The following is a 22,537-nucleotide window of genomic DNA, read 5'->3' as shown; positions in this document are numbered from 1 at the left end:
AGCTATCCCATGAGGCTTTGCATCAAGGAGTCGTGCCATAAAGGCTTCTATAATGTAGGACATTGTTCATCAGGGAGTCTTTACAGCCCAGTACTTACTTGCAATAGCAGTATGTAGGTGAGTACAATCCTCGTCTTTCTCTTCTTTCTTCTTAGGAGGAGCAGCTCCTGTTTGCTTTTTTGGCTCAGCCTTTTAAGGGAAAGAAGAATCAGAACGATCGATGGGTTGGTTCTGAGTACACCACAAGAATCTTTACAACCTACATCGTTAGGAGTAATTTCAACTACAGGAAGGATCGACCAAGTGAGAAAGAAGGAAAATTAAACACTTTGTAAAAAAGATTTGCAACTGTACTGACGTTATGGATGTTAGAGCGATTTTCCTTCGCCCGCTTCAAGAATATTTATAGTATAGTTAAGGTAATACATATTGGTAGACACAAAGTCTAATATTTCTTTTGTTTTACTTGGACTGTTAGTAGCTGTAATCATACGACTTCGTTTCACGGCTTTTTTTCAGACAGTTTGTAATCACTTTGTTATAGAGGTTTTGCATCACCACTTGATGGCAGCCACGTTAGATGGCAGGAACAAAGGTTGTTTATTGTTCTGCCATCTAAATACAAGCAGCCCATGCAGTATTATGGAATGGGCACGTGATGGTGCAAAACCTCTATGGACTTTTTCTGAGTCCAAGATTGTTGCACTTTTAATTAAAACGCACCTTGGTTTTGTTTGTCGTTTTTTCATGATTTCTTTCTAAGATAAAAAGAGAAAAACAGTATGTACAAATAGAAATGGAGGGAGGAGAAGGAGGGCGGAAGAATGAATAAAGTTTCGCGACAGATAACCAGGTAAACTAGATTAGAATGAATAAGAATATTATTTTTTTGCCGACAGGGTAAACCTACAAAGTTAATTTGTTATTATAATTAAACGAAATTTAAATCTATCAGGAGCACGCAATGAATTTGATAATTTAGATGAGTCAACAAGTCTTGGGTATGATACATTTTGATTGGATGAACTAATTCATGGTATTTCTCTCCTGTATTTGTAACTGCCTTAAGTGTAACGTTTTCCTCTCCATGTGTCAATGCGGTCCCATAATGCTCAATATATTTTTTGTTTAACTGTTGCTCATGAGAAGCTGAAGATGAATACAAGCCAAACAAAAAATCTTATTCTCAAGAGAATGACACGCGGTTTGAAGTTGGGAAACATTACATACTTGCCTAAGTGACATTATTAGTTTCAGTGAAGTTAAACTCACTGAAACTAATAATGTCACTTAGGAAATATCGATTAGCCAATCAGAGAACAAAATATTTTTTTTGGGGTTCTAGACGAAATATGAAAAGCAAGATTTTTCTCTAATCAAAGAAAGTTGTCTGACATAGAATGAGCAGAAAGTGTTTAGTATAACAGCAGTTAAACATTGCTGGTCGTCATGGACGCCATGTTGATTATTGTGTTGGATATCAGTTGACTAAGGTTTTCATTCGTTTCTTTTGTTATTTCATGCAACATGGCGGCCATGATTTTTCTTATTCCATGCTCTTCAGTATTGAAAATGATTGCATGGCCATCCACTGTTTATAAAATGAAATCATAAAATGCCACAAAATTTTGTGAGATGGAGTGATGTATGTCTTCTCAATCTCTAATGGCAAAACACAAATGCAAAACCCACTGGACTCTTAGTGTCCTCTCAATCTCTAATCAAAACACAAATGCATGGAAACTCCTTTTCTCAAGTGTTTTTTCAACAAAGTATGATGCCTCCAATTATAGTGCTTTCAATTACTCGGCCATGAATGATGAATGCATTGAATGGGGAAAAAATGAAGCTGAAGCTAAAATGGTTCTTTAGTGGAGATGTTCCAGAAGCTATTTTTATACATATCAAAACTAGAGCAAGTTCGATGGAAATAATTGGTGGATCCATTCAGTCACCTACCGTCGTCCTTCCTCTTCGTATTCTTCAAGTGCAAGAAAAAGATAGCCGAATGGACAACAGCTTTGAATATCTGATGGATAATGAACATGCTCACAACTACTGCTGCACATTCATGTCGTAATGCAGTTTAGACGATTTTTTTTTCAAAACTTACTTTACCTATCTATTTTTTTGTGCTAAATTTCCTTTAAAATAAACTTGTTCGTTGCTGACTGGCTTCTGAATAGCGGAAAACCTTCAAAAGTCCTATCTTCCTTCATTCTATCCGATAAAAACCGACTAACATTCCATCCAACTCCATATTCAAACTTGAAAACCACAAATTGTGATGAGTTCAGATCTAATGCCAGAGATTCAAAATATGAACCTGATTTGAAATTAAATTATTTATTCTTTGAAAAACCCCCCTTGTGGAGAATGACCTAAATATGCGATGTGTACCAAGACTCCAAGCCGGTTATGAAGTGATTTTTCACCTGGTGAAATATGTATTTTGGTAATTTAAGGTGTTATGAGGTAGATTTGTGTCGATTTAGATGTAAATGGAAACAACATACATCATGGTAGCAATCAACAAGCAGTTTGAGGCAGACGTCATGATTTTACAGGAATTGACCATTTGTATTATAGCGTCATAAACTACCATTACCAGAATCCATTGCGGTTTTTTATGGAACGTACAGCAGGTACAAGGTATGACATTCCGTAACACCTAAATGGCTTCCCATAGTCTTCTGGTAAATCGATCATCCCGATCACAAGACGTGTAATACAGTGTCGTTTTAGTATGCCTACAATGTTGCCATATAGTTCTCACTCATACCAAAATTGGTCTAACTGGCCAAATTCTCTTGCTATTCTTACAAAAATTCTCCGAAAAAAATCGATGAAAAAAATTCAAGAAGGAAACATTCTGTTAATGTAAGATTAACAAAGACAAATGGCCTATTGCAAATGGTCTATTATCAGCTTTGTGAACCCAGCAAATGCAGTAAGAATCATGTATGGCCAACACATCAAAAATACAACCTGCAGCAATTATTATTTACAGCTTGGTTTATATTAAAGCATTGTGGTGTTTCGGTGGGGAATGTAAATTGAGACACGTCAGGTTTGTTAGACGCGTTTAAGTCCCCCTTAACTCAGTGGAGTCGAGGTTTTTCCCTGCCTTGGTCACGCGAGAAGTGATCATGATCAGGTCAAGTTTGAAGCGGCTCGCGCGCGGGGAGGAAAAGTAATACTACTTTTTTTACTTTCGTGTGCTGCTTTACTCGCTCTCACTCCTCGTGCGACCAAAGCAGGAGAAAAACTCGAATCCACTGAATTAGGGAAAATATAGGGACTGTTAACAAATTTGTCGGTAATGGAAATATTTACGAATAACTCTTATCTAAAATATTTACAATGCTCATACCTTTAGTCTATCATGAGCAGAGTTGATCATAAAATATATATACAATATCATATAAACTATGTACAATTTAAAAATGATATTTACATTCGCTCTAAGTAGCACGCATAGAATCGTGCAATTGCCTTCTCGACAAAATATGATTTTGGGTCGATGTCATAATGACATTGTTGGCACGAACACACATAGGATCCAAGGGCACGTCTCTATGGAATGTATTGGAAACGACTTGATTGACTCAACTATAAATCAATCTATACACATATGCATTTCTATGGTGGTATCAAAATGATGATATTTATTTAACGTCCAGGATGGTCCCCTTAAGAGTTGGTTGGCTTTATTCTACCTTTTAACTTTGGCAAGAGAATTTTCTTCAGTTCAGGGCTGCATTTCTTATCGACTTCGTTGAATAGATTGGGTTTGTGGTTAGCGTTGTACGCTGACTCGAGTTTCTTCAGCGAAGCCTGAAATAAATAAACAATAAAATAAAAATAACTACAATAAATATTTGTTTAAATTGAAAATAAACCTCTTGCTTTCTGATTGGTTAGTTACACGGGGCGTACTAGTTTCTGATTGGTTGGTTATACCTTTCCTGATTGGTTGGCGAACGCGATTTCTGATTGGTTGGTGACCATGTAATCTGATTGATTGGTTACACCGCGGACCCGCTATTTTCTGATTGGTTGTGACCGCGATTTCTGATTTGCTTGTTCCGAGGACCTTTATTTCCTGGGCCTGCTTTTTATTACAATAATAATTTTTTATCATACCTCGTTACTACCAGCAATAATCCTCGCTACAGTACTCATATCTCCATCCTGTAGAGCATCGTGTATCTTATCGACTTGGTTCTTCTCTGGGTCTCGTAAACAAGCTACTAGAGTCAAGAGACCAGTTTGTAAGTCACCGTCCATCTCGCTTGTTATTGACTCTTCAATGTCACACTTTGCCCACTGAAATAATGAAGTCAATGTAATGTCGATAAGTTTTGACTTGAAACACAGGGAGCCCACCATAGATAAAATATACCTATTCATTTTTTCTAAGTGGGTTTCCTGAGGTGAAACTATCAGTAGATAATGTAATGATTAGGACTCGTTGGTTTTGCTGGTTTCCAATCATTCCCAAGGGGAGTGAAAAAACGAAAGGCAGGGCGGCCATGTTGGTTGATATAACAAAAGAATTCATTGACAATCTGTTAAATTTAACCAAGATGGCGGCTATGACGTCATGTGCGAACGAAGAATATTCTATCGTGCCGAATAAGTTACTTTCAGTTATAGGAAGTCGCAAGAAAATTGCTAGGTTTTCAAGTAACGCATTTTTAATTTTATTGTTGGTATTTGTGAACAAAAAAAATCAGTGAACTAACCCATGAGCCTGTAATCCAAGAGTACAGCGGTATCTAAAGAAAGGTTTCTATTCACTCACCTTGTTGTATTCAGGCAACATAGCTTGTAGCTGTGGAATACTTCTTGTTGTGAAGATCTCGATGAACTTATCCTCATCTGTTCCCCACGTCTTGATACCAGCCTGCAACAACAACAACAACCTTCAACTCAAACAGATTCTCTATGTCCTCTACCCACACCCCTCCCCCTAGAGTCTCTCTCTCCTTAGACTCTTAGGGGAGAAGTGGGAGAGGGGAGCATTTCTGGCCAGGTAATAATAGAACAAGCAATCATTTTAATATTTTAATACTGGTTCTTTTTGTAGTATTTCGCTATACAGTCGAATTCGAACCTCTGTAAAGCGATCATAGTGAGATTACTTACTATATCCAATATCATAATAACCCAAACTCACCTCAATCAATGTCTCAGCATCTTTGTGAGCTTGGTCATCATTGACTGACTTACTTTCGTCACGTTGACCCTGAAAATATTAAAGATAAATTGTTAATCTCTAATTCTGACTTGCACTGGTCGTCCATGGGCGGGGTGCGCGTGCGCATACGGTACGCGCGCGTATGCGATCCCGTCAACTATCCAGTCTTCTTTAAGTTACTTTTCTAAGAAAAGAACTCAGGTCTTAGGATGTAAATGATCTAACTTTTACCTGTAGTAAAGCAACGAGCAGTTTTTCAAAGTCTCCACTGGTTTCTGATTTCACGTCTTCTTCCAGAGATTTCCCATATTCTGTGATGAAAATAGCATCGATATTAAAACAGTTAAAAATAGATTAGTAAACACCTTAATGGTTCTATGCATCTAATTAATCTTTCTCTAAAAACCGCGAGGGAGATATTCTGAGATACACAGAAAACATTATGAATTACTTACGCTTTTTGTAGTCTTTCTTGATATTCTGGATCTCCTGATGGAAAACACAAACGATGTCTTTATATGTATTTTGGTTAAAAGAGACCAGAATTAACAGGCATAAAGAAAATATCTGCTTACATTGCGAAATCCATTTGCAATTGAAATGATGCAAGGGAGGAGCAAGATCTAGAGTGGGAGCAAGATCTAGAGTGGGAGCAAGAGTGGGAGCAAGAGAGGGAGCAAGGGAGGGAGCAAGGGAGGGAGCAAGAGAGGAAGCAAGAGAGGGAGCAAGAGAGGGAGTAAGAGAGGAACAAGGGAGGGAGCAAGAGAGGGAGTAAGAGGGGGAGCAAGAGAGAGAGCAAGAGAGGGAGCAAGAGAGGGAGCAAGAGAGGGAGCAAGAGAGGGAGTAAGAGAGGGAGCAAGAGAGGGAGCAAGAGAGGGAACAAGAGAGGGAGCAAGAGAGGGAGCAAAGGAGGGAGCAAGGGAGGGAGCAAGAGAGGGAGCAAGAAAGGGAGCAAGGGAGGGAACAAGAGAGGGAGCAAGAGAGGGAGCAAAAGAGGGAGGAATAAAAAACTTGATTCCCATTTATTCGAACTTACCGCATTGCTTCGAGAACACAGAATCTCTATAAGTACAGCCTCGTTTGTTCCTACACCCTGTTGGAAATATTGTATCATTTTTACACATTAATAGTTAGATAAAATAATGAACGATTTGCTAAGACGACTTAGAACACTTTTTTTCTAATCATAAAAAAACGCGCGTGCGTCAAAATGCGCGTAAAGATCTAAGGGAAATGTATATCTACCTTCATAGCTGAATGTAGTGTCCTCGCATCCGCCTGAGATGGTGGTAGAAGCAGGCCTGCGATTGCTTCCAGGAGATCTTTATCAATATTTGATTCTAGGACTTCCAGAAGATGCTGGAAAATAAGAAAAATATAGCAACTATGAGAGGCGTAAGAAATGTGTTACAAGTCGATAATATTTCCCGACAAAATAAGGGTACAAATTGTTTTTTCGTGAGTGGTAGAGTCAGGAATGTTCGACAGTTTCCCTTGAAGGATTTCATTTTGCGTTTCGCGCCAAAACTGTTGCCAGCTCCACTGATTGGATGGTTATCATTTATCAACCGACTGAAAAAAACCCGTAGGAAATTTGGCGCGCGAAGATATGGAAAGTAATCAGTCCAAACAACACAGAAGCAAGAGGAAAAAGGGACTTCTGTTTCACATAGTCTTCGTAGTTAAAATGAAGAATTTCAAAGTTGAACTTTCGAATAAGCCAGTTCATAGTTTAAGAATAGTTTCCAGTACGCATGCGATTTTATCCCGAATTTCTCACCTTCTTTTGTTTAAGAACAAAAGAAGGTTGTTTAAACAAAGAAGAGGTGAGAAATTATGGAAAAAATCGCACGCGTGCGCACTGAAAAAGATTCTTAATCTATGAACTGGTTTATTGCTAGTTTTCAATCATTCCCAAGAGAATTAAATAACAAAAGACACGGCGGCCATGTTGGAGGATATAACAAAAGAATTCCTTGACAATTCTTTTGTTAAGTTCCTCCAACATGGCCGACATGAAAACCATCAATACCTGGTGATGTTGTTTCTTGTAATCGTCGGAGAGTTTCTTCAGTTTCGGTTTTTCAGTAGCGTGACGGAGAACAATATCTTGGATTTTCTTTTTATCCTCAGCTATAAAACAAAATAATACGGTAACAAATGTATTCAAAACGATTGTTTGATATTATAATATCGCAGTGAGGGATGGATGAAAGAAATGCCATTCACGATCTTTTATCCATTCAATCATTTTTGTTTTGCTTTTTGTTTTTGTTTTGTTTATTTTTATTTCATATTATTTTTTTATTTCGTTTTAATCACATTTAGCTTCATTTCATTTTTTTCTGGCTTCATTAATTTCTTTTGTTCATTCCTTCCCATCTCTCTCCTGGTTTCATTTTCCATCCCTTCCTATTTCCTTTGCCACTTTATTTACTCCTTGACAAGCTATATTTATTTATACACTCCCATTTCTATCCATGTTTTTGACTGGTTGAACTATACTCGGATCCTTGTTGTTTGTTCCTCATCTGTTTACCCTCTACTACTGCTTATATGTACAGTATACAGTCCTAACGGGTAAATTACCCAGAACTTGCGTCATCCAAACTGCTCGCCAGTTTAAATCTTCGCCGTATGCTCGAGGCATAGTTTTAGCAAATTAAATGGGATCGAAAAAAGCGAGCTCAAGACGTGTTAGATAACATATGCGGCAGCTAGTAACTGGGAATTAATTATCCCCATCTAGGGGCGTAGGGATGAAGCCGATCAAACGACAACGCTTAGTCAAAGGACTGTATGTGTGTCACTCTCTTACGGTTTTTTTGTTTTTTTGTTTTTTTGTTTTTTTGTTTCAAATAAATGAATCATCCTACCTTGTACAGCCTTGTACAGTTGGCTAGTCTCGTCGTCCTTCTTTCCTTTTGCTGGTTCAGTCTGTTTCTTCGTTGGTGGTGCATGCTTGGACGGGGAGGATTTACCTTTGTCGGCCTTGACAGTGTCTTTACCTTTCACTTGGTTGCTCTGCAGGTTGCAAAGAAGAACCACAGGAAATTCTCATCAACTCAGGATAAAAGCGATTGATATATTCCGATGTTGTGATAACAGTATTATTTAAGCTAAAATTACAATCAGTTCCCATTAAAAGAAAAAGTATTTCGATGAAATCTTGCCCTCCTCGTTCCCAGGGTCTTCTCTTCTTTTTAAGATGCGAGAAGATAAGGCCCTGGGAACAAGATTGAATCTTACCTTGTGTTGTGGACTATCTTTTCCTAAAGGAAACAATATATAACATCAGAAGCGAATAGATTAAAAAGTTTATTTTGTTTATTAGCTAATCTATCTATATTTTTCTAACTTCCTTCATTCCTTAATTTTTTCATTCACCAATTGCACCAATTATCCATCCATCTATTCATCCATTTCATTGATTGATTGTATTGATTGACATACAAATTTATTCATTCATTTTTCATTCATGTTTAATAACAAACTTCCTCTCCTACCTTTACCTATTTTCCCCATCAATAGCTTCTTCAAGCTTTCACTGCACTTCTTCTGGACGTCTTCATCCAGGCTGGTATCATTAGCTTTCTTATACTCGTTCATGATTTCGGTAAGTTTGGCCTGTAAAACAATATAAATTGTGGATGCCAACTGCTTCATTTAATTATACTATAATTTACATAAAGAAGCAGGTCCTGAATCATAGGTTATATGGGCGAGGTCGAGGGAGCTTGAAATGCTTTGCTTTATTTTCCCGACATTTGGGATTCTGTGAGCTGTGTGTGTCTGACTTTTCTGTACATGCACTCGCTTCGTGCTTTCCATGGCAAATGGTACAGTGTTTGTTCCGCAATTGCCCCGCACAGGGTATATATCAAAGATCCAGACTTGCTAGCTAGCTGGCTTGAAGAAAAAAGTTTATCATACCTTGTCACTGGTCAGAATCAAGCGTGCAGCAGTATTTGTGTCGCCATCTTGAAGAGAACTGTGTAGTTTATTGGAGTAAAACTGACGGGGGTTACGCATGCACTTTACTGGAATGAAAAACATTTGACAGGTAAGGACATGTAACTATACTTTTAATGAAGCAAGCAATAGGATCAAAGTCCGATACATGACAGAATGAGCTATTCCGAGGTTGAGGGGAAAACTGGGTCGAGTTTGCGTTGCAGTGCATTGTGGGACTGTTTAAGAGACGAAATAGACGCCATCTTGGAAATACGTTCCATTAACAGTAAAAGACTAGACTACCATCCCAACTTGACCCAGTTTTTTCTTCAACCGCCGAATACCTAATACAAACCTAAAATAAGGAGTCCTTTTTCCAAGTCTCCAGTCATCTCATTTTCAATCGATTCTTCAATTTCAACTTCAGCCAACTGTATGAAAATTTGACAAAAGTTAATTAATTAACTTAACTTTGACATTTTGGTTCAGGCGTTTATCATCAATATAAAACCCAACATGTGAGTTGAGCGTCGTGTGCATAGAATATTGAATGTAGCGGTGGTGTGTGTAAAGAGATTTATCTATTTTATTAATGAACTTGTTCTGGACTTAAAACTTCACTGTTATTCCCCCCCCTCCCCCCCCCACGCACACACCACCGACCACGCCCACATCCAGCAACCCCCCAGCAAACTTAATGTTGATTATCTTCTAATGCTCATTGACTTTTCCCGATAGTTATCCTCGCATCACCAAGATAGCCTGAGAATTAATACGTTCTTCGCTATCTCTAAATCTAACTTGGCTACGATGCGCTGGAGATAGATGCCACAGCTAACGACAAGGCGCCAATGTTTCTACATGGATGATCATACAAACCTTTTTGTACTCCACAAAAACCGCGTTCAGCTGTGCAGGGTTGCGCTTTGTTAGAATACTGATGAAGGTGTTCTCATTCGTTCCAAACGTCTTGGCACCGGCCTGCAAAACGAAGGGCATGATTTACCACTCAATTAGAGTATAGACAACGCGGTCAATTAGAGTATAGACAACGCAGTCAATTAGAGTATAGACAACGAGGTCAATTAGAGGATAGACAACGCGGTCAATTAGAGTATAGACAACGCGGTCAATTAGAGGATAGACAACGAGGTCAATTAGAGGATAGACAACGCGGTCAATTAGAGTATAGACAACGCGGTCAATTAGAGTATAGACAACGCAGTCAATTAGAGTATACACAACGCGGTCAATTAGAGTAGAGACACCGATGTCAATTAGAATATATAGACAACGAGGTCAATTAGAGTATAGACAACGCGGTCAATTACAGTATAGACAACGCAGCAGCCATAATGACTTAAACAACAGATTTCCCCCGCGCGGCCTCGCATTCAAAATCTCTTGACAATAAGATTCTTTGTTCAAGTTGTCTTATTCCATATTCATGTGCCTTCTCGTGCGCAACCGTTAAACTAAGAAATGATACTTTAGGGAATGACACGTGGTGTGAAATGGGACAACATTACTTGATCACGCACAAGCTTATAAGGGTCTATTTGCATTGGAGAGAGAAGTTTCTAAAATTGAAGCCCTTTTTTCGCGCAAGGTCTAGATATCATCACATCCTAACCTGGTATAATGCTTCAGCATCTTTCTTGGATTGTGCTTTGTCAACTTTATCTGATTCGTCACGACTTCCCTACAACAAAACAGTTTACGACATGGAATTATATAAAATTATACTTTCTTACAGACTAGTGCTCAAATATAAATGCGCTTTCGCACTAATTGGGCGGGACACTTTTCACTCACACAATCTACCATTTCATTCGATGTTCTATGCACACAGCGCTCAAATGACATGTTGATGTTTACGGAGGGAGGAAACCGGAGAAACCGGAGAAAACCCTCATAGCATGGGAGAGAACAACACATCAAACGAACTCAACCCGGAATGTTGGACTCGCAGCGGTGAAAGACGACGTGTTAGTATACTGACCCATGTTACTCATGCCAGGTAATACTTTAAGAACAGCAATCCTTGTTCTTTATCAACAATACATCATTACGATATCATCAAATCACATTTATCATTAATACAATCGATTACTAATAGCATGTATCATGATTACAGCAGTTTTTCATACCTTCAGCAGTTCCAATAGCAGATCTTCAAAGTCTCCACTTGTGTCGCTCTTGATATCTTCCTCAAGGCTAGTGCCGTACCCTGTATTCAAACATGATAGAGTCAATAATGGTAGATTAAGGGCAAAACATACCAAAACGACTACCGGTCTGATTCTATAAGTCGTACATACTTACTTTTCCTGTATGCTTCTTGGATGTCCGCTAGTTGCTGTAAAGAAAATTGCGGTAATTAAATATATATATATATAACTTTTATTAGTTCTTCGTTTCATTAGTGCAGAGACTGTTGTATTCCACGGCACGCAGCACCGTCACGGTATGGGATGGACGACATCCTTAGAACCAATCACAGAGCACGAGATCGCTAACTATCCAATGAAAACAGTGAGAACGCTCAGACAGGACACAGTCACGATCACGGCACCCCAAGGCAAGCAGTTACCGTGCGTTTTCACCCGAATACCAAATCTGCGCTAATCATTGAATCAGAATGACCGAGAGAAAGCAAGAGCACATCACAACACTGCTGAGGTTACCGTGCGACACCTACTTATCCGCGTGTTTTTTTACAGACATGAAACATGTTCTCTCTGAGTGTGCAAGTCCTTTAAGGTCAAGAAACATATAGTTCATAAGGTATTAACTGTCTATTATTTCTCAATTGACACGGTTTTCTTTGTTATTCACAAGGCTTTATTTTTGTTATAGCCCTCATTATAAATGCGAGGTCAATATATAGTTAGTTATTAACCCGGTTAATAGAGAGTTTTAGATTGATTTTTTTTCTCCCCGCAAACGGCAAACGTGACCACGTTTTCATCGTTTTCCTGTATTTTACTTAACCTCTTGCAGACTTTCTAACCAAAGACAAATATTCTTTTGTTTTTCTACTACTTGAACTTTTTTGCGATTTTTTCTCAGCTATTTAAAATAATTTTTCACTGGTCAACTGACGCTTCACGTTTGCCGTGAACGTAAATCTAAAACTCTCTAATAGAGAGTCATACAGGTACACTTACTGATGCGCTTCTTGTACAAAGAATTTCGAGTAGCATATCTTCATCTGTGCCGATACCCTGAAATAAGGTACAAACATGTTGTTACGTGTGGAAGAAAGGGTTAAACGCATCATAAAGTATGTGTTTACGAACGAAAACGTATGTGTTTGGACAGGGTCTTAGGCTTTCATTAATCTAGCGCGTTTAGTAGTAATATCAGGATGCCCTTGCGCGACAGACGACCCTGGCGACTTCTTATCACTTCTCACTGGATTGGAATAAAAAACGTTTACAAAGTTTATCGAGAGAAAAATTTGTGATTTTTTTCCTGTTAGACTTGTATTCAATGTAATTTTCAAAGGGGTGTATCCACGTCTATTTAAACGCGTAGTAATAGTGCGTCAAGATCATAACACTCCTCATTTGGACGATTGAATATTATAGGGTCTTACATACTTTAGTTGCTTCGTAGAGACATTTTGCTTCGTACTCAGGTGCTGAACCAAACAAACACTCCAGAGGTTCCTGAAGATCCTCGTCATCCACGACAGACTTTATAGCATCTAATAATCCCTAGAGAATAAAATAGTTTGTCAGAGAATAAGCTTGCTATCTTTGATAGCAAGGAATCCGGAAATTGAAGTCCGGGGTTGTTAATATAGGAAATCGCACGACCTCGAGAACAATCCGGAATTTGTGGTGATGTTTTGACACGTCTAATTTGAGAACTTTCAAAACATCACGAGTATCTATAAATACACCCAGAGTCTTTATTTCTTACTGCGCATGCTCGATGAACAACGAAAACGAAATATTTTTCCGTCGAGCATGCGCAGTAAAAAATAAAGGGTCTGGGTACGAGAATAAGCACGGGTCGCATTGGTGAGAGGTGGCGCATGCGCAGCACATTTTCGAAGTGTCAAGATCACTATTTTTTAAAAGCCTCACTTGTTCGTATTCCTTCTGGTATTTGTCTTGGAGTTTTTGTATTTTCTTGTCATCGTTAACATTTTTTGATAAGATAGCAATTATATTGTCCTTGTTCTTGTCTGCAATGTATAAAGGAAGAACAAAATTAGTCGTCATGCAGCGCAGGGGGACCATCTAGAAATACAGAGCAATAAACATATTGATAATGAACCTTTCTCATCACATTTGTCATAAGACTGGATTATCCTGAGTTATTCTCCAAAACTGATTATAAAGTCAATTGCAATAATGATCGACTTTAATATCTCGTTAAGTCAGGCTACCAACGTATTTCTATATAGAGGGATAGTCACTCAAGAAAATACGAATTTCAAGGCGGGTGTAACGTTGAGAGGGCATACGCACTTTCCGGTACCCCTTACTGTCCATTGTTTTGACTCCCTTTCCTCTAGAGTAGGGTGGGGCGATTTTCTCTATTGCTAGCCATAGCTCATTACCTTGTATAGCTTGGTGTAACTCATCGATGTCCTTCTGGCTGACATCCTTCTCTTCTTTCACTGGCTCGGATTTCTTCTCTTGTTTCTTTTCACTTTTCTTTTCCTGTTCTTTCTTCTTTCCTATTGCTGGTAATTTCTCTCCTTCTTTGCTTTTTCTTTGGTTGTCTTTTTTGCCCTGCGAGAATATATTTTCAAATATTTTAAAGCTAGGAAAGCGTGAACTTCAGCAGCAGGGAAAGTTTTCGAGAGTCGCAAAGTTTGGGCCAGGGTTGGGGATGAACGCGCGAATTTTGGCGCGAAAGTTCCCGCCAAATCTATAGCAGCTTCATGGTATAAACCCTCTCTCTCTAAATCATGGCTTTCCAGTTTCCTGTTTGTGAGCACAATAATCGGGGCGAGGGTGATGTGCAGGTGTTTAGCGCGAAAGTTCCCGCCAGATCCACAGCAACTCCATAGTTCAAGCCAACCCTTCTGAACTATTGCTTTCCTGTTTCTAGTTGGTTTGAGATTGTACTGCAAATAGAATACTATAGACAAGGGCGGTGCTTGAAGAGGGACTAGGGAGTCATTGTTTCTCGTATCGTTGCTTTAAAATATATTGTTATGGGAATATAGGCCTGATATTTTACATCCATAATTTATGTAATATGAATATCTTTTTTTTTTTTTCGATTTTAATTTAAATCTACCTTTTCCTTATCTTTTTTCTTTCCCCCTGCTTCTATTAAAGAAAAGATATTATTTTACGATTAAAAAAGTGAATAATAAAAGGATAGAAGGACGGAAGAGAGGAGGAAGGAAGTACTGAAGTTACAAGGAAACACACAATCATTGATCTTATACTATCTTTCATATAATGTGTGAATAATTTGCATTAAAAATCACTTTTTTATTTAAGTGTCTAGTCGTTCTAGCGCTTTTGCACTAATAGTCCCCTTCACATGTGAATAACTGTCCAAGGTGTTAAAAAAGGTCTCTATCGTTGCAAGCTCATCGTTCTCCTCGCTTCGATGCAAAGGCAAGGCTACTTTTCAAGATGGCACAGGGAACTGTGAAGGGGACTATAGGGGACACTTTTTCACTCACACGCACAATCACTACATTCAATATTCTATGCACACAACGCTCAGCTCATTGACATCGGCACAGAATACTAACATACGAATTTCTCAAGTGACTAAGGCGAATTCTAATAGATATAAAGTATTTCTAACCTTTGCCAAGTTTTGCAAGAAGCATTTGCTTCAGATCTCCGCTGCATTTCTTTTCAATGTCATCAGCGAAATCGACCTTGTTAATTTTCTTGTACGCTGAACACAACTTTTCTAACTGTGCCTGGAATAAAAACCATTTACGTCAGGATTTTCAAAATAACCTGTCTCTATCATTGCAAGCTCACCGTTCGTCTCGCTTCGATGCAAAGGCACAGCTACCTTTCAAGATGGCGCAGGGAACTGTGAAGGGGACTATTCCTATTAAAATACCGAGGTACGTTTTTTATTGGACAGGGAGGACTGGGGCATCAAAGGGGAGGGTCGTACTGAGTAAATACTCAGGGCAAAAAATATCGGTATGCCATCAGACAATGTCCGGCAAAATTTGGAACCTTGTCTGGTCAAATCTTTGTCATACCGGTCATTTTGGCAAAACTGTTTGCTCTTTTTTTCTCAATAGATCTCTTTACATTGAGCGTAATGACACGTGGTCTGAAATGGGAAAATATTACGCCCAAGAAAGTCTATTTGGCAGGTCAAAAATATTATCAAATTCAATAAAAACCGAGTAAGTAAGGAGTGTTACCTTATTCATAGGTAAAATAATCCGTGCAACAGCTTCAGTGTCGCCATCTTTTATCGCCTTGGTTATCTTGTCAGCTTGTGCCCCCGATAGATTTCGGGAATGTTTGACTACAAATATTAAATTAAAAGGGGCAATTTGTGAATAGTATATTCCCTTGGACATGTTAAAGTTGGGTGCTTTGCGGCCGCGCTTAGGTTCCAAACAGACCAGTTTGGAATTCCAAATTACCACTGTGTTCCTTTACAGACTCATTTACTCAGGCTTAGCCTCGCATCAGTGTTTAAATATTCACAAATACCAACGGTAAAGTAAAGAGTACACAACTTCAACAATACAAACACTTTGAAACTCGACGGAACTTGACAGGAACACGTGAATATTCTTCACAAACTCGAGGCTAACCCTGTGCAAATGAGTCTGTAATCAAGAAACACAGCAGTAATTTGGAACTCGAAATGGGTCTATTTCCTGGATCACGTGATGGCAGCCATGAGAGGAGGCACAATTAACGTAAATCAGATTAGACCAGATTTAATTGCTCCTGACTCCTGTCATGACTGCCATCACGTGACTTCGACTGTTTCACTTTGCGTTTGGGTTTGAAAAACGAATATCATATAAAAGGGCAGACTTGGTTAATTTAAGAAAAACGTGTTTACCGAGGGCTAAGAAAGTTTTCTGTAAATCTCCATCCATTTCTTTGTCAATCGATTCTTCGATGTCCATTTTTGCTAACTATCAAAACAAAAATCAACAAGGTTAGAATTCGTAGAACATCGATGAGGAAACAACCTAGACGAGACTGAAACCAAAACCAAACCAAACCACCGCAGATAGTTCATATGTTGGGCTGATCGGTTCGAGGTTGCAATTGGCTCTTCACCCGATAGAAAAACTGAGTATTATTATTTGATTTATGATTTATGAACTAATGAGTACCATATTAAACTTGTATGATATGATATTTGATTAGCAAGACAAGACATGCACATTTTCTATCTAGTATAGACTGCAAACAGACAAACAAACAACAAACAGACAAACAAACAAACAAACAAACAAACAGACAGACAGAAAGACTGACAGGCATACAGACAATTTAAATCGGAGTTTTGTCATTTATACTGAACGGTGTACGTCAACTTAAGATCCAAATTAGCCTGCGTAGCGGCTCTTCGGAGCGAATGGGGATGAGGGAAGGGGAGGAGGATTGGGGACGGGAGATCTCTCCTTCTCCCTCTTCCCCAATCCCCAATCCCCTTTCCTTCCTTATCCCCAATCCCCCTCCTAAGAGCCGCTACGCAGGCTAGATCCAAATAAAATTAGTTCTCTTCGTTATGCCTCATTTTCTTTCCCCTCCCTCCCTTTCCTCCCCTCATCGCTAACACACGTCTAACATTCACTTACTTTCCGATACTCAGGATACATGGCAGCAAGTTGTGGCAGACTTCTCTGTGTGAAGATACGTATGAATTCTCCCTCGTCTGTTCCCCAACTCCCAACACCAGCCTGAAACAACAAACACATACCACACTATAGCACATTGCCAGGAACTGGAAATAAATGGTAGCTGCGTCGAACCTTAGTGACCAATAAATGGTAATAATAATGCTAGTAGAGTGTTAGCAATAATACCAGATTGTTCTGGATTCTAGAAACTTTATAATGAATGCGCTGGTAAAATCTTACTTCCATCAAGTCTTCTGCGTCTCTTTTCGCCATATTTTTATCTACTCCTTCTGCTTCTTCTCTTTGACCCTAGACAAAAAATAGTTGTACAATTTCTCATTGATTTTCAACAATAAGGAAATGTGGTTAGACCATAAATGATTTCAAATGAATACACCTTTACTTGTAGAATATGTGATTTATAATTTTTGACCACAAAAAAAAAAAACGATGGTATTTCTACACTAAAGATATCCCATGTGCATCCCATGACACGAATGAAAAACGTCTTCGCACGCTCTAAATCCGTATGCAAATTAGTCAGAAAAACGTCTTCATGCTATTGCAAAAATATGTAAATTTAACCTTCAAACGTGCCTGTAAATTGGACTACATAAAATGCCAAAGCGTTGTGTCCACGCTTGAAACTTAAGGCCAATTTTTTCATATTGTGTTTGTTAATACAGTATCTTGCTCTCATAAAAGCATACTCGCGGAATTTTTTGTATGCTCGGAGAAAATAAACATTTATTTTCTCACTCAAACTCTTCTAAATTCTTAGAAAACGTGCTGAAATACGCGCATGCGCAAACGTTTTTCTCTAGTGTCGCATCCCATAACATATTAATCAATAACACGCATGCGCATTGATCCGTTGGCTTGCTTACCTTGCTCAACTCAACAAGAATCTTTTCCACGTCGCCACTTGTGTCTCCTCTAAGATCATCCTCCAGAGATCGATGGAATTCTGACGAGAAACATATCACGTGATCACTGTGCAGTTCATTAATTGCGCAGTTTGGTTGCGCATGTCAGTCACGTGCGTGATGTCAATTGATCATGTGATCGTGTTGCGCGGGAAATTTACTTCAACGTTTATTAGAAAAATAACAGTTCTAGGGAAAGTTTTGTGTGTGATGATCAAAGGTGCACAACAGCTTCCTGCGCACGTCTAGGATAATGAGAATCAACAGTGCAGAGTTTAACACCTAACCCTTCCATGATTCCATGTTGTTTCAACTATAGCATTAAAGAATCTCAGACACTTACGTTTATGGTACTCTTCTCTAATGGCTTCCAGTTCCTAGCAGGCGAAAAAAAGAGGGACAAGATTTTGTTTTATTAGTTAGTTTAGTTTATTTGTGTAAAGCATCTATTGAGTTCAGGCGAGTACGGTATCTCTCTTTCCTTTTGTCTTTCTTCCTGATTTGAAAACGTGCAGAATTTAATAGACTTTAACTTTCGTATGCAAATTGCCTATTTCAGACCACGTGACATTCCCTAAGAATTATTCTTTATGATGAAAATCTTAAAATATTTCCATATGAAAGAGTGATTTCCCAAGAGTGGCTCCACATGGTCTATAACTATTGAAGTTTACGTAACTATCTGTATTTTTTCATTGAAAAAAACAAATGTATTTTATGACCTGTTTACCACAGGTAACCCGGTAATTCCACGTTATTTTGATTCATGTTTATTTGGGACCATACCTCCAGACATCGAGTGCCGAAGCGCAGTATGGCAGCGCGAAGCATTTACGGCTATGCCGGAGATTTCGACCCCGACACCGCTATCCAGTGACTGATCAGGAAGCTCGGCCGAAGCCTAAGGGAGAGGTTAGTCGGCCCCTAGACCGTAGATGATTAACCCCTTTTTGTTTTAGCTTCGCACCAGTGTCCCAAGATGTGCAAAAGGGACAGCATGGTGGTCTTTAGCAAGGGGGGGTCCTTGCTATGAACAGCGATTTTCAGTTTGTCTCTTTGGTAACTAAGCTCCTGAAGGCACTTCAAACCATGTGGGAGGCGCAAGTTAGATGTTGGACATGCGCATAGTATAGGGAGAGCTTTTTTGACGTCACAACATGATAATCTGTTTCAGTACCTCGCGTTTCTGACGAGTAGATGCATGGATTGAGTTTGTATGTCATTAATGCACTAGAGTACCACAGCCGACAAGAGAATATGAAGTACTTAATATTTTCTTGCAGCCGAATAATCTCATTCCTAGTCAATCATGCTTCTATAGAGCCCATCTATGAAGCTACAACTTGCCTTGTTATTTCGTGTACATAAAATCTCGATTATCGTATCCTCGTCTGTGCCAAGACCCTTAGAAAAAGAATAACGAGAAATATTTAGTTAACAACATTCACAAATGAAGCTTCTCGCACCGCGCGCTCACAGCCTCCGTTAAGTGAGGTAGCGAGTGCGACTTCATATACGCTCTGTTTTAATACCTTTATTGCCTCATTTAATCTCTTTGCATCCTCCTCAGCTGCAGAAGATGACAAGGACTGAAGAACACCTTGAGCATCTTCATCAAGATAAGGTTTAACATCTTCCAGTAGGTCCTATAATACACGAAACAAATGTAACGCGTACTTTGTTACGCATTTATTAAGGCTCGTCTTCAGAAAAGTTTTTGTTTGGCAAAGGACTGACAAAGAAATTTTTGTGAAAAAACAACTTATCACGCCTCCAGAGGCAGTGAAAAATATGCCATTTCTTAGGCCCCGTCCACACGTATCCGGAAATTTTTGTATCCGCAAAAAATAATTTGCGAATACAAAAATTTCCGGATACGTGTGGACAGGGCCTTAAGATAGAATCACCATCTATGTAAGTTTCAAAACTTTTTTGTCATTCGGATTGATATAGTTTGTCACGACATCCTACCTTGCCATACATTTCCTGGTATTTGTCACGCAACTCTTGCAGTTTCTCTCGTTCAGATGTTCTACCAAGTATTTCTAAGATTTTCTCTTTATTTTCATCTAAAAGCGATAAGAGCATAAAATTAGCTGAATAAAGTCGTTAAAAATGTCATTCTATTCTTTCGTTCATTATTTCATTCGGATCTATCTGACCGTCCCTAGTCCGTACGTCCGTCAGTATGTTCTTCGTTCATCAGTCGTCCATCTATCTGTCCGTCCGTCCGTCCGTCCGTCCTGTTCGTTCATTCGTTAGTCCATCGTTCCGTTCCTTCGTTCGACTGTTTGTTCGCTATTCGGTCAGTCGTTGTTCCGTCCGTCGACCGTCACTAGTTTATCTTCCACGGGTTCTCAGCCATCTGAAGGATACTCACCTTTGATTGCTGCCCGCAGCTCCTCGGCGTCCATTATCGCATCTTGTTCAGAATAACCCTCGTCTTTTTTACAAGCTTTTTTCTTTCCTTGTTTATTGTCGATGGGTGGCAAACTGATGTTGTCTTCTTCATCACTACTTTTTTTGTCCTTTTTATCTCTTTCTGGTGTTCCCTAAATTCAAAATACAACTTATGCTTAGGGACTTTCACGTTTGAAATATTGTTTTAAAAAACCAACGAAGTTTAGCCCTTTGAGGCTCGTAATAAACAACTTCGACGATACGGCGGCCATCTTGCCAGGGGGCAAAGCAAAACAAAGATGACAGAAAATATGTAGAGCTTCGTGTGATTGTCTATCTTTCATGGGTAAAGGTGATCGATGTGCCGACTTAATCCATCTTTTGTTGTATAATCTTGTGGTGAGCTGTTTATATCTATCGACGTCATTATTGTAACAAAGCTTTGTATTTGCCCCCTGGACGCCCCATAATGCCTTGTGATCCAAGATGGCCGCCGTATCGTCGAAGTAGTCCATTACGTTACTGACTGGTGGCACTGGAGGCAGACTGTCTGTGTCGTCTTTGTCTTCGTCGCTGTTCCCCTCACTAGATTTTTCTGGCTCAATGTCCTGAAAAACAAACCCACGGATAATTAAATTGAGAGTTAACCCAGAATCTCGTTCTATCAGCAAATCGATCAAGATTTCTCTAGTGAACCTGGCTAGAAAAAAAAGCACAATGGGTTTGATTCTCATCAGGGACTCAGATATTTTATTTCAGAGTTCCTTTCCCTTCGCTGTGACACAGTGAATAATTTTTTTTATCTTCTACGATTTCTGTTGTAATTTTTCAAAAAAGTATATCCAAGCCTTATTTTCAGCCATTCTGACATTTTGCAGTTCACAGCATACTTATTTTACTTTCAAATTTTTCCCCCCCTTAGTATTAGCTACAGAATCACTAATCGGAGTCAAAACCACATGGGAACGTTCACTTTTTCTGCTTGTGCTCATGCTATATGACGAGCGGATAAACTACTTAGCTTCCGACTCCGATTGCAACGCGAAAACCAGCATTAAAAAGTAGGCTGTAGATGCTCCACCGACTAATTTCATGGATTCCTGAATACCCTAAATTCCAGATTCCATTTTATCTAATAAAGCATAACAGATGTAAATTTTCCGAGAGAGAGGTAGAGAGGGGGGGTGTAACTCTACAAAGATCTAGAAATACTTACTTTATATTCTACAGAATCATAATCTTTGGTTGTATTTTCCATCATTGATATATAGTATAAATGCTTCTTGTAGTCTTTTTCCTAAAATACAAAATACAGTAATTTCTCTCTTCAACTTACTAAAGAACACATAAGGTATTATGGGATCCCTGTGGAAGATTTTTCCACAGGAATTCCAGTTTGCGTCATACAAAGTACATACCCAATCATCGGTATCGTAGTATGATTGTACTTTCTTTAATCGTTCTTCCATGAGCTGCAAAACATAATAATTATCGGCAATAAGATGATGGATAGATGGATGGATTGGTGGGTGGGTGGGTGGATGGATGGATGGATGGGATGGGATGGATGGATGGAATGGGATGGATGGATGGATTGGTGGGTGGGTGGGTGGATAGATGGATGGATGGATTGGTGGGTGGGTGGATGGATGGGATGGGATGGGTGGATGGATGGATTGGTGGGTGGGTGGATGGATGGGATGGGATGGGGGTGGATGGATGGATTGGTGGGTGGGTGGGTGGGTGGATGGATGGATGGATGGAATGGGATGGATGGATGGAATGGGATGGATGGATGGATGGATTGGTGGGTGGGTGGGTGGGTGGATAGATGGATGGATGGATGGATGGATGGATGGGTGGGTGGGTGGGTGGGTGGGTGGATGGATGGATGGATGGATGGATGGATGGATGAACAGTATTACCCTATTCTCCTGCTCTATTCTTCTTTGTCTCCTTGCTCTAAATCGTTTCATCCTATCATTACTAAAAAAGAGTATGGTACATATTTCATTATATAAGAACATAAAACTATTCATTTTAAAAGTATTTGAAAATACTTGACAAAGATGTAGGGACTTAGGATTTTGGCTGGATGCTTTCCAATTTCAGACATCATGTTTTAACCTGCTACTCATAAAAGTACTGAGAATAGAAATTTATATCTCTTACGAATAAATATTAATAATCAAGAGATAAGGTTCTAATCTGATTGGGAAGGTAATAGAC

General features: G+C 39.1%; 1 protein-coding gene across 6 annotated transcripts in view; it reads right to left on the bottom strand.

Annotated features, from left to right (window-relative positions):
- Window positions 1–22,537, bottom strand: part of LOC116300181 (uncharacterized) — a 51,231-nt gene that overhangs the window by 19,834 nt on the left and 8,860 nt on the right. For 4 of the 6 annotated variants that reach the window (XM_089024383.1, XM_089024384.1, XM_089024385.1 and 1 more), the window contains 40 exons: window positions 22,234–22,294; window positions 21,727–21,780; window positions 21,525–21,605; window positions 20,836–20,916; window positions 20,289–20,460; window positions 19,880–19,977; window positions 19,441–19,554; window positions 19,256–19,312; window positions 18,252–18,285; window positions 17,870–17,949; window positions 17,223–17,291; window positions 16,941–17,042; window positions 16,193–16,268; window positions 15,534–15,640; window positions 14,948–15,068; window positions 14,423–14,454; window positions 13,734–13,908; window positions 13,255–13,355; window positions 12,763–12,879; window positions 12,328–12,384; window positions 11,483–11,516; window positions 11,308–11,387; window positions 10,791–10,859; window positions 10,037–10,138; window positions 9,513–9,588; window positions 9,137–9,243; window positions 8,710–8,830; window positions 8,453–8,475; window positions 8,080–8,227; window positions 7,236–7,336; window positions 6,449–6,562; window positions 6,240–6,296; window positions 5,659–5,692; window positions 5,435–5,514; window positions 5,183–5,251; window positions 4,808–4,909; window positions 4,147–4,329; window positions 3,720–3,837; window positions 724–758; window positions 99–189 (listed from right to left, as the gene is read on the bottom strand). In XM_089024383.1, the coding sequence (XP_088880509.1) occupies window positions 99–189; window positions 724–758; window positions 3,720–3,837; window positions 4,147–4,329; window positions 4,808–4,909; window positions 5,183–5,251; window positions 5,435–5,514; window positions 5,659–5,692; window positions 6,240–6,296; window positions 6,449–6,562; window positions 7,236–7,336; window positions 8,080–8,227; window positions 8,453–8,475; window positions 8,710–8,830; window positions 9,137–9,243; window positions 9,513–9,588; window positions 10,037–10,138; window positions 10,791–10,859; window positions 11,308–11,387; window positions 11,483–11,516; window positions 12,328–12,384; window positions 12,763–12,879; window positions 13,255–13,355; window positions 13,734–13,908; window positions 14,423–14,454; window positions 14,948–15,068; window positions 15,534–15,640; window positions 16,193–16,268; window positions 16,941–17,042; window positions 17,223–17,291; window positions 17,870–17,949; window positions 18,252–18,285; window positions 19,256–19,312; window positions 19,441–19,554; window positions 19,880–19,977; window positions 20,289–20,460; window positions 20,836–20,916; window positions 21,525–21,605; window positions 21,727–21,780; window positions 22,234–22,294 (3,533 nt within the window). The remainder of the gene's footprint in view (window positions 1–98; window positions 190–723; window positions 759–3,719; window positions 3,838–4,146; window positions 4,330–4,807; window positions 4,910–5,182; window positions 5,252–5,434; window positions 5,515–5,658; window positions 5,693–6,239; window positions 6,297–6,448; window positions 6,563–7,235; window positions 7,337–8,079; window positions 8,228–8,452; window positions 8,476–8,709; window positions 8,831–9,136; window positions 9,244–9,512; window positions 9,589–10,036; window positions 10,139–10,790; window positions 10,860–11,307; window positions 11,388–11,482; window positions 11,517–12,327; window positions 12,385–12,762; window positions 12,880–13,254; window positions 13,356–13,733; window positions 13,909–14,422; window positions 14,455–14,947; window positions 15,069–15,533; window positions 15,641–16,192; window positions 16,269–16,940; window positions 17,043–17,222; window positions 17,292–17,869; window positions 17,950–18,251; window positions 18,286–19,255; window positions 19,313–19,440; window positions 19,555–19,879; window positions 19,978–20,288; window positions 20,461–20,835; window positions 20,917–21,524; window positions 21,606–21,726; window positions 21,781–22,233; window positions 22,295–22,537) is intronic. The other 2 variants (XM_089024387.1, XM_089024386.1) reach the window with 2 other exon arrangements.

This window comes from Actinia tenebrosa, unplaced genomic scaffold (assembly GCF_029948245.1).
Source record: "Actinia tenebrosa isolate PJP-AT-01 unplaced genomic scaffold, QUT_ActTen_1.0 PGA_scaffold8__29_contigs__length_14323225, whole genome shotgun sequence".
Taxonomy (NCBI): Eukaryota; Metazoa; Cnidaria; class Anthozoa; order Actiniaria; family Actiniidae; genus Actinia; species Actinia tenebrosa.
Note: the sequence above shows the minus strand (reverse complement) of the source record. Positions and strands in the feature narration are given on the sequence as shown.